Source organism: Onychomys torridus, chromosome 4 (assembly GCF_903995425.1).
Source record: "Onychomys torridus chromosome 4, mOncTor1.1, whole genome shotgun sequence".
Classification (NCBI taxonomy): domain Eukaryota; kingdom Metazoa; phylum Chordata; class Mammalia; order Rodentia; family Cricetidae; genus Onychomys; species Onychomys torridus.
Genome location: NC_050446.1, coordinates 116118565 through 116131168, shown reverse-complemented (window position 1 = coordinate 116131168; position 12604 = coordinate 116118565). Strand labels below are relative to the sequence as shown.

Here is a 12604-nt window from a genome sequence, read left to right as displayed (position 1 = left end):
GGGGCCTTTCAGAATACACGTGCATTCACAAATCCGTTAACCTTACTGAAGGATATCAAATACAAACTGAATAAATAGACCACTCTTGTTCACACTGGGATTTCTGATGAATCTCAAAGGGCAGCTTTCCCCACCCGAGAACCGAATATCACAACTAGACAGCAGACAAGCCAGAGAGACTCTCATTTCCAAGACTGAGTTGGATGATACAACTTAGTCTGGCCACTCCAGCGGCTGAGTAGCTGAGTGGCAGCATCATGTCACTTTGCCAGCCTCGTCACAGGCAAACCCAGGACAGCATACCCAGGGGTTCTTCTTTGTCAATGAAATAAACTCACTCTGCTGGGCGGTGGTGGCGCACGCCTTTAATCCCAGCACTCAGGAGGCAGAGGCAGGCGGATCTCTGTGAGTTTGAGGCCAGCCTGGTCTACAAAATTGAGTTCTAAGAAGGTGCAAAACTACACAGAGAAATCCTGTCTCAAAAAACAAAAACAAAAAAAGAAAAAAAGAAAGAAAAGAGAAAAGAAAAGAAATAAACTCACTTTATTGTCCTAGGATATGACAATACATCAGAGAGCAGGGCTGGGTTAGTAGAAAATTCCTCTTGTGGCTGGCTACCAAGACTAGACATTAGTCCATATGAATGGCATTCGGCTGGATGCATACTATGGGATTCTATTTGGCACCATTGACACATTTTCTCAGAAGCTGATAGGTAAATTCTAAATAACACCTCTATGGACATTAACAACAACAAAACCAAACACTGACACACTCCAACCACTAAGGGAACAGAAGTATTTGAGAACACTAAAAGGAGGGAGACTTTGATTCCAACCCTCCCCAAACCCTCTTCACTATTCCAACCTGCTTGTTACATTTTTGTTGTTCGTGTTACAGGACTTGCAACTGCTGATTTTCTTAGCTTACCCGAGAGCTCCAGGAGGCACTTACACGCTACATTGCGCCCCTCATTGGAAAAACCCAGTGACTCGGCTGCAGCAAATGCTCATTCACATGAGGAGTCACTGCAGGTAGGCAAAGGAAGTCCTCACGTTTGCAGATAAAGGGAACGGGGTCTATCACTAGACAACAATGGGGACAGGAGACGAGCAGCCTGGATAGTCTGAGCTGTAAATACTGTAAATTCATTTATCACAGTAACAACTGGTAGTGACCTGGAGTCAAGACTGGATCCTCACATCTGGCAACACACACTACATAAATTGAGTATGGAGGGTAATCAAGTAGGGATTAATATTTGTTTCATGATCTGAAAGGAAGCAGGCACACCTGGTGTATGTCTGAAATGCTGAATGTTTTCATAGTAACACAAAGTTTGACATTCATAAAATAAACTGTGTATGTTGCCTATGTGAGCTCTCTAGGTCTGATGTCAGCAGAAAATCTTCCAATAGTCCCCATGCTGACAAGGTCTCACTCCTTTAGGCATAATTCAGGATTTAAGCATTATGTAAATTAGCTGTTACCTTGTTGGAATTTAGTTCTTGTGAGTTTTCTGGTGTAAAAGGAAGTTTGATTTATGGCGAAATGTTTTCTTACATGTGTTACATTCATAGGGCTTCTCCCCTGTGTGTATTTTCTGATGTTCCGTCAGCGTCCAGAGCCGACGGTAGCTCTTCCCACACTCATTACATCCGTATGGTTTCTCTCCGGTGTGAATTCTCTTATGCACTGTGAATGCTGACTTGTGGCGGAAGGATTTCCCACATTCTTTGCATTTATGTGGTTTTTCCCCAGTGTGAGTTCGCTGGTGCTCGGTAAAGGAGACTTTCTGGCAGAAGGTTTTCCCACACTCTTTACACTCATAGGGCCTCTCTCCTGTGTGTGTCTTCTGATGGTGCCTGAGAGCTGACTTCCGGCAGTAGGTCCTCCCACACTCGGGACATTCGTAAGGTCTCTCCCATATGGTTCTCTTATGTGCAAAGCGGTGTGAGCTTTTGTGGACTGTACGCTTGTGGTCGTGACACTCACGATTCTCCTGTGTGTCCATTCTTCTCTGTTCACTGCAGTTTGACTTCACAGTGGATGTGTGACCCCACTTACTAAGCACACCACGCTTCTCTCCTGTGTGAGTTCTCTGATGTATTGTGAGTGTTGTCTTAAGGTAGAAAAGCTTCCCGCATTCATTACATTCGAAAGACTTCTTTCCTCTATGGATTGCCTGATGGGCCACGAGAGCAGACTTAGTGCACAAGAACCTGCCACACTGGCGGCATTTATAGGGTTTCTCTCCGGTATGACTTCTCAGATGCACAGTGAGGGCCGACTGACAGAAGAAAGTTTTCTCACACTCACTGCACTCATAGGGCTTCTCCCCGGTGTGAATTCTCTGATGTGCCGTCAGGGCTGACAGACAGAAGAAGGTTTTCCCACACTCCTTACATTCATTCGGCTTCTCTCCTCTGTGAGTTCTTTGGTGTACAATGAGGTAAGACTTCTTGCCAAAGGCATTCCCACACTCCTTGCATTTATAAGGCTTCTCCCCTGTGTGTGACCTGAAATGCTCAGCCAGGGCTGACTTCCGGAAGAAGGTCTTCCCACATTCATTGCATTCGTACAATTTCTCCCCTCCATGAATTCTCTGATGCACAATGAGGGCAGATTTGTCAATGAAGGCTTTCCCACACTCTTTGCATTTATAAGGTCTCTCTCCAGTGTGAATTCGCTGGTGTCGAGTGAGGCTTGCCTTTATACGGAAAGTTTTCCTACAGTAATTACAAGCATAGGGTCTCTCCCCTGTATGGATTCTCTGATGGACAATGAGGGTGGACCTCTTAGAGAAGGTTTTCCTACACTCAGCACATTCATTTCGTTTTCTTTCAGCACGTTCCTCTGTTCCTGCAGAGGGGGCTGACTTCTGGAGGAAGGGTTTCCCACCCTTATTAAGTTCAGAGGGTTGACTTAAAAATGGGATAGTCTGGTCTGGATTAAGATCTTCACCTTGACTCCTAACATCCCTAACTTCATCACGTTTGTTCCGTTTTGTCCCAGAATGGCTTTTGTCAGGCCTTGTGTGGAGTGGTGGCTTCTCACACCCTTTGGGCTCAGCAATTACCTTTGCATTTGCTTGGCTTGGCTTTGCAATGGTTTCTTCTGAATTAGTTTTCAAGCCATTTCCCCCTGGATCATATTTATGGAACATTTTTTCTGAAGAAACAGTATTCATGTCAAGAGCAACTGTTTTCTCAAACAGAATGGCTTTTTCTGGCATCTTTTTGTTGCTGAAGACTAAAAATTGCAAATGTTTGTCTTGTATTCCCTTGTCCTTCTCTAAGGCATCAACATCTTCTGGAAGGAAGGAAGGAAGGAACAGAACTGACATTAATATGTGAGTTCTGTGCACCTCTGAAATGACAATCTGTACAAAGGCCTTATGGGGGCCAAGTCTTCAGGGCTGGCTTTCCATTGTTAAAGAGATTCAAGTGTAAATATCTCCTACTTGATGCATTTATAAGGAAAACAAATAAATAATAACACAAAGCATGAAGCGGGGAAAGCAGATTCAGCTTATTTAACTGTGTCAAAGAAAGAAGAAACTGGCAAAGAATACAAGAGCTTGGGACACTGACAGAAACATTCCAACACGGAACAGTCCTCAACATCCCCTGGAAGTATGGCTGACAGGGTGACATGAACAAGGATCTGATGGGCACCAGGCAGAGACCAGGTGAAGCAGACCTCAGGAAGCCAGTGTTCAAAGACACCGGAGGAAGGGTGACCTGGGAATGTTTCCAGTGACTTGAGAACCTTGGAGTTTGTACACATGCAATGGAGAATGGGAGGCATGAGTGGAGGTGAGTGGAGGTGGACTGCCAGGAGGAGGCAGGGCACTCTGGTGGGCATGGGGGGAGGATGAAGACGTCAGTGTGTGTCGAAGGGGTGGGTTCTGTGGACAGAGCGCATAAAGCCAAACGTTTTTATATGAATACATTTATTTGGGAAGAACATTTAAGTATATACAACATAGGTCCTAGAAGATTCTAGACAAAGGATCATATAGGGGCCAGCTGTGATCAGCCCAGGACTCGAATTCTTTTGTTTTTACCTGCTCGGTCATCACACTTGCCTGCATGGTTCTGACTTGGCAATTCTTCCACTATCCAAGGCTCTTTTCCTTGCTCCAATTTTAAGATCACATCTGGTTTGCTAACACAAAACCCTGTTAATGAGAAATAGTATGGAACTTGGACCAAGCTCTGTGGACTTCAAGGACTTACGGATGGGGAAACTGAGCAACAGAGATGCCCAACAACAGCTCAATGAGGCCAGTACAAATTAGTGAAGGGCAAGTACATGCATGCACATCATCATTTTTCTCCCTTGTTATTCAAGGAGAGAGAATCCAATTCTAATATTTGCCCATGTTCTTGTGACATACAAGAAAGGCTAGCCCTGGGGTACCATGTGGAGATCGTACTCACCCACTGAAAGGAGGCTCCTGTAGTTCTCCAGCATCACGTCCCTGTACAGGAGGCGCTGTGCAGGGCCCAGACACTGCCACTCCTCTTGGGTAAAGTCCACGGTCAAATCCTTGAAGGAAACTGACCTCTGAAAGAACATGTTTCATCTGAGATAATTAGAACTGAGCAACAGCAAATCTGTGGGACTATCAAAGATAAGGAGGACACTGCCATGGCCAATGTTAGGCTATGGAGAGATACTTCATGGGAGATGAAAGAACAGAAATCACTCACTATTTATGAATGAAATTTTTAAATGTGTGGAGTTTATATTGTGCCCTGGAATTCCCAGAATACTGGCTCATGTGCAATATGGCTCTTGCTCTCAAGGAGCGCCCAGCATGACAAGTGATACAAGCAGACACCACACTTCAGGCAGGAGTACATTGCTAGACAAAGGGACCACAAACGGTCCTGTTTTGTGCCATCAGACTTCTGGGAGATGATCGTTGTAGTCCTCACATGAAGTGTGTCTTGCCACAGTGTGTTCTTGAGAAATACACTGAGGCAAACCACAGACATGACAGTCAGAGAGCTACTGCTGTAGGGAAGAGACCTACAGGGGGCAGAGCACACAGGCACCTACCCTATAATCCGTCACAGCTGTTGCTACTGCAGCACATCAGTAAAGCATGCTTTCAAGTACAAATGACCCATGCGTTTATGTGGAAATCATAATGTAATTCTAGGTAAAGCAATATGTTAGTACTGATAACCATGTCAATACCATTAACAATCTGTTGTTTTCCTGTGCTTCTGGCCAAGATATCAATATGAACAGAAGTACAGGGGCTGCTGGGGTGCTCCTTGTCCTGACTCTGGAGACCAGTAGTGTGAAACATGCAAATCCACAGAGGTGTTTGTAAACACCAGAGCAGCAGGGCCCAATGTACATTCTAGAAGCAACACTGCAGCACATGGGTGATGGCAAGCCATTGCCTATGGGCCAAATCTAGCCACAGTAGCTGAATCTAGCCAGTGCCCGGTTCACACTTTGCCCATGACATTTTCACGCAGCAAGTGCTGCACTTAGAGCTAAAAGACACTGTACCCAAGCAAAGGTGTGAACAGTATTATCTGGTCCCCTGGAAGAAGCTTACTGTTCCATAACTGAAAACAGGGGAAGTAGCTAAAAGGTCCAATCAGAGGGGAAGAAAATCTGGATGCCCTTCTTCAGGGAGCATCAGAGGTGTGAGATCAAAGTACTCCACTACCCCGAGGGCCAAGAGGGACTGACCACATGTGGGCTGGAGACATGAGCAGGTTGTATGGCACCACCAGAGCTGGGCACATGCCAATGTTAGGAAGTCAGCAATAAACGCAACAACCTGCAATGCTGAGCTCAGTGACTTTGTGGAGGAAAGGGGTAAGGGCAACTATCCTGGCATGGACATTTGGCTTGGAAGATCAAATGAGGAAGTCTCTAGACTGACCTGGAATGGGTTCCAGGGCGCACTGTGAAGCAGGGGAAAGGCGCAATGACCTCTACAGGGTAAGGCCATGTCAGAAAGGAGGAGATGTGAGAAGACACACACAGAAAGGGCCAACCAGGAATGAGTTATCTGTCTCCTTCAGGAGGAGGTCTGAGGGAGAAAAGAACGGATGGGGGAGGGCAGGAGAGAGAGGGCAAAGGCATTTCACTACACGGATTTGAGTAGACAGGTCTGACTCAGCTCTGCAGCAACGTGCCCCCTCCCCCAACCTGAGTAAGTGAAATAAACAGGATATGGAGGGGGAGCTACAAATAAGACAGACAGCAGCCACTTCTGGCTGGACAGGAAGTCAAGGGTGCAGTGACAAAATAGAGGAGTCCCAAGTAAGGACAAGGAACATTTAGGGTGTGCTCCAAAGGGTGATGACTGTGCTCCACAGGGTGATGACTGTGCTCCACAGGGTAACCGGCCACTTAAAGGTCATGAGAGACAAGGACCATCCCAGACTGCAAGAGGCCATGGAGACACTGTTATGATACTGTACTCAAGAGGCCTTGGCGGGTAGAGCCAAGGTGACCCAGAGAGACGGAGAGGCCACGCAGACAGTGCTCAGTGGAGAGTTGTGTTTGGTGAGGGAAAGAAAGAGGGTAGAGGGAAAGAGTGAGAAGGGGGGGGGCGGGGGGCACTACCTCACAGAGAAAGGGGGAAGAGAGAGAGAGCCAAGGGGGGCAGTCCCTTCTTAAAGGGAACAGGAACAAAGGATGATGTCAGGACACTGGGCAGGCCAGGGTATTATCTGCTTATTGGCCAGGATTCCAAGAAGTGGGTGTGAATGATAAAAGACATGACAACCAAATGTAACCCTGGAGACAGTCCCGTCTGTGCGGCTGTCTGTACAGTACCAGGACTGGATTGACAGTTTTTCCTGGTCCTGATCACTGCACTTCAGTACTGACAGGCCAAGGGAAGCTGGGGACGTGTGCAGAAAAACTGGCTGTGACTTGTTGGTACTTACGATTGTCTGAATTCATTTTGAAGTGCAATGGCAAGACTTGAGCATCCCCCAGCTCTGCAGAAGCCCACATTCTCCCTGAGCATGAGGCCTGCCGTACGCTCCACCTCACGCATACATAGTTTCGGGTCACTGAGCCTTTTCCTCATCTTGCCACACATCTGCACATACACAGCATGGCACCTTTCCTTCAGGATGGCGAACCTCTCTCCTAGAGATAAGTTTACTACCCATATTAAAGATTCTCTATGAATCACTCCCTGTAAAATAAGCTCCCTTGTATTAAACAGTACTTTATAATTTCCATTAGAGCCTAGGCAAGATGGTGAATATAGCTCTTGATAACCAGAAAGGGTGAGTGCAAAGAATGGCAGAAGAAAAAGGCCAGTGAGAGTCGGATGAGGAGAGCTGACTCGTGAGTCCTCTGCCACACAGACAGGCTCAGCTGCCCTTAGCAGCATACAGCCCACCGCAGAAAAGAGAGACGTTCCCTGTGGGCGAGACTGAATGGTGTCTAACAAAAGACAGAAAACATATTCTGGTGACTCAGGTCAACCCTACACACTCTGGGAAGAAAACAAAGGAAAGCCAAAAAGAAAACGAGAAACCTCGCTGCAAGGAGCACAGGGTGGAAAGGCAGAGAGAGAGGCGTGGCCATGGCCCCCACTTTCACATGGAGGGAGCCCCACAGGTGATGTGCAGACCCTACACAGACACAGAAATGGAGACGGAAGCTCCGCTCCATGAGCGCAATGCCTGGAGGACAGACAGAAGGGACAGGAATGGCTTCTACAACAGCTGTCCCTGGTCTCGAACAACATGAAGATCATGTAAATAGGAGGGGACTGGTTCAAAGTAAAATCTGTGCATGATCTGGAAACTGGAGGCACAATACTACGCTTCTGCATGGGCATGTTTCAGCTCAACATGGCCGAAACCTGCTTCTCGGGGCATAGTACACAGCTCGGCACAAATGTCTGGCTGTTGCAGTTCAGTGGGATGTAACTGGCTTCTGGTAAAGGGACACAGGGCAAGGGATGGTGGGTGTGTGGTGTGTCCCACAGTGTGTGGAACATCCTTACAGAGAAGAGGCGCCCCAGGTCTCATGTAACTTTCTCATGTCCTGGTCACACCAATGGCAAGTCTGTTTATTACGATCTGAACCTTGTCCAGATGTCAATCACAGGGAAGCCACTCCTCCGCCAGCTTGAGCCCCACAAGGGTAGAGGGGTTAGCTTTTGCCAAACTACAGGTACACATCTGGTGCAGTGTTTGACACATAACAATATGGTCGATACACAGTGCTTGGTACATAACAAGACTGACACACAGCTGTTGAACGAAAAGTCTGGAGTGGCAGGGACTAAAGAAAAGTAGAAAAGTGGCCTTGTTAAGTCAAACGCAGGATGTGGAACTTCATCCTGTAAGTAGTGTGGACCTGCTGGGGCAGCTCTGGCACTGAGACATTGGATGGGAAGTGCAAACAACACACTTGAGAAAGAGGTGGGCAGACGACTGAAAATCTATCATGGTAACTCTGAAGACAGGAATTGAGGCAGAGGAAGTAAGGCCAGAGAACTGATACTCATGAGACCTTAGCAAGGCTTGACAATTGCCTGTGACTAGAAGTAAGGAACAGGAGACAACACATACTCATTTTCCTCCTCCCCATTTGAGACAGTTTCACACTGTAGCCCAGGCTGGCCTCAATCCATAGCAACTCTCCTGCGTTAGCTTCCTGAGTGCTGGAATCACACATATAAGCTGCCAAATCTGGCTTTGTGCCTCAATGTCTTTGGAGCCTGTGTAACTGAAGGCTTAGTGACACTGGCAGGGAAGATGAGGAAGCACACTGAACAGACAGATGTCAACATCTCTTTGCTGCACAGCAGGACTCCAGATGCCTTTCGAGGACCCTTGCAGAGAAGGACAGCAAAAAACCCACACTGAGATTCTTAGAGGAGGAAGATTTCAGAGCTCAAAGGGCTGCACGTGAAAACTCCAAATGAAGGAGAAGAGAGTCGTGTGAAGGTGAGAAACAGTCAGAAGCGCATCTGAGGAAGGGGTGGGATGGTCACACTGTCCAGTGCACAGACTGGAAATGCCTTTGGGTTTGAAAATGTGAGATTGATCACTAATTTTGATCACTACAGGGGTAGCAGGCATGGAGTGAGCTGACACTAGACAAGTAAGTGAAACAGTTTTACCACAGGATCGAAAATCAAATTGAGCCCTGGATACCTGTTTTAAAAGTAGAGCTGAAACACTCAAGAGGCCACAAGAGAATTATCAGTTTGAGGCCTATCTGGGCTTTATGGTAAGTATCTTTCTCTCTCTCCCTCCCCGCCCCCCAAAAAGAAAACAACAAACTACTAAAAGAAATAGTAACAGGGCATCATTTGAGGCACGTGCAACCCATTTGTTCTAGGTTTTATTACTACACAAGGAGAGTGAGCAGAAGGCTGTCTATGACCCTGACAACAGACTCGAGACATCTGTAATTACGAGGCCTTGCCAAAGAGTAAATCACAGGAAACCCACAGCTGTTGTTGGTAAAACTGACTTGGCATCCTCTGCTCAGATTCTCTAAGAACATGTTTATAAATAAATGATGAAAAACCATGGTAACAGCCTATTTCCTATCACTTAGGTCTTACCCGAATAAACCTACAGGGATGTATAACTTCTCTTTATTTTTTCAAGAAATGTTTTCTCTATGTATCCCTATTCTATAGACCAGGGTGGTCTGGAACTTAGAGATACACCTGCCTCTGCCTCCCAAGTGCTAGGATTAAAGTTCTGCACCACCATGCCCTGAAATAATTTCTGTTTATTGAGGTTCATTTTTCTGGTATTGATCTGATTCCCTTATTTTCCTTGATGCTGAATTTTATATATTTCTACTGTTTTATCTGAGTGTATACACTGCAAATCTATGACAAGCCGCTGCCCCAGATGGGAAGAGACTCTCTCAGTGACTTACCTGGGAACTGTCCATTTTCAGGTACTCTCAGGGGCCAGAGATGGTGATTGAAGGGCTGGGTGAGGAAGAATGGGGAATATATCAGCAGACTGACAGCTCTTAGTGACTCACAGACACACCATGGAAGGAACGGACCCTCTGACCAGTATTGTACAGGAGGAAATTGCTTGAGGGAAGTAGCTCTGAATGGACCAGTCAGAACTTTTCTTACTGTGTGAATGGAAATAAAGGTGTTAAACTGAATTATTGTCTTACTTAAGCCTCCTTAAAAAGCAACACTTACGAGCAGTCCAGCAAGAAAGCAATTCTAAGATTAAGACATTAGTTAATTTTTGGCGTCACTTACCTACTTTCCTACCGATGCATTCAGCAGATGAGATCAGAAAACCCAGATAGGAGTGAGGGTTTTAAGATGACCAGCTCCCCTATCCCGACCTTAACTGCAGTTTCATGAGAGGCCTCAGCTTAGATGTAGTAGAGGACAAAGGCCTGACCTGGCAATCAACAGACCAGAATTTAATTCTTGACTGTCACCAGCAAACTACCTAAATGGTTAAAATAGCTGCCTTGCTCGTTTGAAAAGAAGGTTAGGTATCTCCCAAACCTTCTCTGTAGGCACAGTGTGTCATTCTATATGAAGGGAGTCAATAAACCCTGGGGTGGGGATGGACATGGTTTGAGCAACTCAGGCTAAACAGAATGGAGACTCTTTAAGAAACGACATGCGTTTGTTCGAAGTGATGGAGACCGTGTCCTCAGCCATGGCTGGCATCCCTTCTCTCCAAACGACAGACCCTCCAATGAAACGCCATTCTGCATAATATGGACCTGCTCATTCCCTCGATGATTTACTGGTCCAAGGGCATCCGCAGGACTTACTGAGATCCTGCTTTTGCACGCACACACACACCTCTCCTTCCCAGGATGCCCGCCCCGGGGCCTGCAGCCCGGTGACGCCCGGCGGCCTCGCCCGTCCGCTGGACACCTGCGAGCCTCCTCGGGCCCCGGGCGGGCTCCGGTCCCTCCGATCCTGCCCCGAGCTCGCTACCCGGTCTTTCTCTGGCTCCCGGGAATCCTCGCTCCTCTTACAGTTCCCAGGAGGCCACGAGGAATCCTAGGAGCAGTGGGAGTCTCGCCTAGAAGAGCTCGGAGAACAGGAAGCGCGTCCATCGAGGGTAGGAGATGGCGCATGCGCAGAGCCTCGGTGCCGCCATTCCCACGGTTTGGAGAAAGACTCCTGCAGACTGTCGGGGACTACATTTCCCACAAGGTGCTGCGGCCTCCGCCCAGCCGATTTCCCCTCAGGCGCTTGGGTTTAATCAATGGGTTGGGAACTGTGAGTAAGAAAAATTACAGACCTGGAAAGAAATTTCAACAGTGTATTAAGAAAACAATAACGATTAAAGGATTCTCTCAGAATGAAAAAATAATGGCGAGCTTCCCAAAATTACAGAAAACACCTAATAATTAAAGATGAATCACACCATCTCTAAATGTCTTAAAGCAATAGCCGTACTGCTCACTTCTAGCTGTTTGAGTTTCTCAACAGGTGCATACGTTTCTGCCAATTTTACAGAAGGGGAAATCACAATAATTAACGACAAAATATCTTACCAGTATGCTTTTTTTCAACTGTTTCATTTTATATGTATGGGTATATTGCCTGCATGTATGTCTCTCCATCACTTGTGTGTCGTGACTGGTGCTTGAGGAGGCCAGAAGAGGGTATCTTGTGGGTGCAAGAATTAAACTCTGGTCCTCTGGAAGAGCCATTAGCCTTCTCTCCTGTCCCTTAACAATATAGTTTAACAGCACCAATTATATATAATGCAAGAAATATAGAAACTAGACCTTCGTCCATGGGGACAAATTATATATACGGATACATATTAAAAGAGTAAAGCTATGTAATATGTTTTGCTCACTGGAGGGCCTGGAGGTTTCTGACACAGTTATCTGTTATCATTAATACTAAAGGGAACACCAAGGTTCGGAGGCTGGGAGTGAGCCAGCCTTCTAGGGATTCAATGCTTGAATATTGGCTCCTACATTGAATGCGGCTGTGTTGTGATTTTAAACAAAGGGGGCATCAGAAGGGACACCACCAGTTTTAAAAACCAACCTGTGACATGCTGGCAGTCAGGTTTGTCTTCAATGTTCCTAGAGCCTGTGCAAGACTTTAATGACCTAGCTACCAGAGACCAACCGGAAATCAAAAGAAGCAGAGAGGCAACGTGGAGAAACAGGCGAATCCTTCCCAGCAACCGAGCCATGCCTCACCTTCCAGGCATCCTTGTCATGACTTCAGACTCACGGAGTGAGCCATCTTGAGCACTGTGTGCAGTCTCAGCTGCATGGAGAATTGTGTGAAGCAGAGCTGTACAGGCAATGCCAGTAAACGTATGGCAAAAATGAAACAACCAATGTCATCATTTTAAGCCACCAAGTTTTGAGGATAGTTTGTTATGGAGCAATAAAGAACATGGTGGGCCTTGGAGATGGTTCAGTGGGTAAAGGCACTGCCAACAAGCCTGATGATCTTAGATCCTAGGGACCCACATGGTGGAAGGAGAGAACTGGCTCCTGAAAGTTGTCTTCTGAGCTCCACAGGTGTGCCCTGACCTTCTCACAGTGGCATGTGTACACATATACATACCAAGCAAATAAATAAAGATTTTTTTTAGAAAAAGAA

The 12604-nt window shown here is 46.6% G+C and overlaps 1 protein-coding gene across 9 annotated transcripts; it reads right to left on the bottom strand.

Moving 5' to 3' along the window:
• Nucleotides 1–525: 525 nt before the first annotated feature.
• On the bottom strand, nt 526–11126 carry Znf334 (zinc finger protein 334). 9 transcript variants are annotated; one of them, XM_036185319.1, is made up of 5 exons: nt 10259–11126; nt 9913–10122; nt 4446–4572; nt 4091–4183; nt 526–3312 (listed from the first exon to the last, which is right to left on the bottom strand). In XM_036185319.1, the coding sequence occupies exons 2-5, from the start codon at nt 9925–9927 to the stop codon at nt 1502–1504; spliced, it is 2046 nt and encodes a 681-aa protein (XP_036041212.1). In that variant the 5' UTR covers nt 9928–10122; nt 10259–11126; the 3' UTR covers nt 526–1501. The 9 variants fall into 9 exon arrangements, with proteins under 9 accessions (XP_036041212.1, XP_036041214.1, XP_036041213.1 ...); XM_036185321.1 differs by having other exon boundaries at nt 9913–9967; XM_036185320.1 differs by having other exon boundaries at nt 9913–10406; nt 10792–11126.
• Nucleotides 11127–12604: the final 1478 nt, after the last annotated feature.

Coding starts and splice junctions, on each gene's coding strand:
- Znf334 (XM_036185319.1), bottom strand. Junction 4,184..4,445: donor CAGGAGCCTCCTTTCAGTGG/GTGAGTACGATC, acceptor TCTCATTAACAG/GGTTTTGTGTTAGCAAACCA. Junction 3,313..4,090: donor GCCAAGTCAGAACCATGCAG/GCAAGTGTGATG, acceptor CCTTCCTTCCAG/AAGATGTTGATGCCTTAGAG.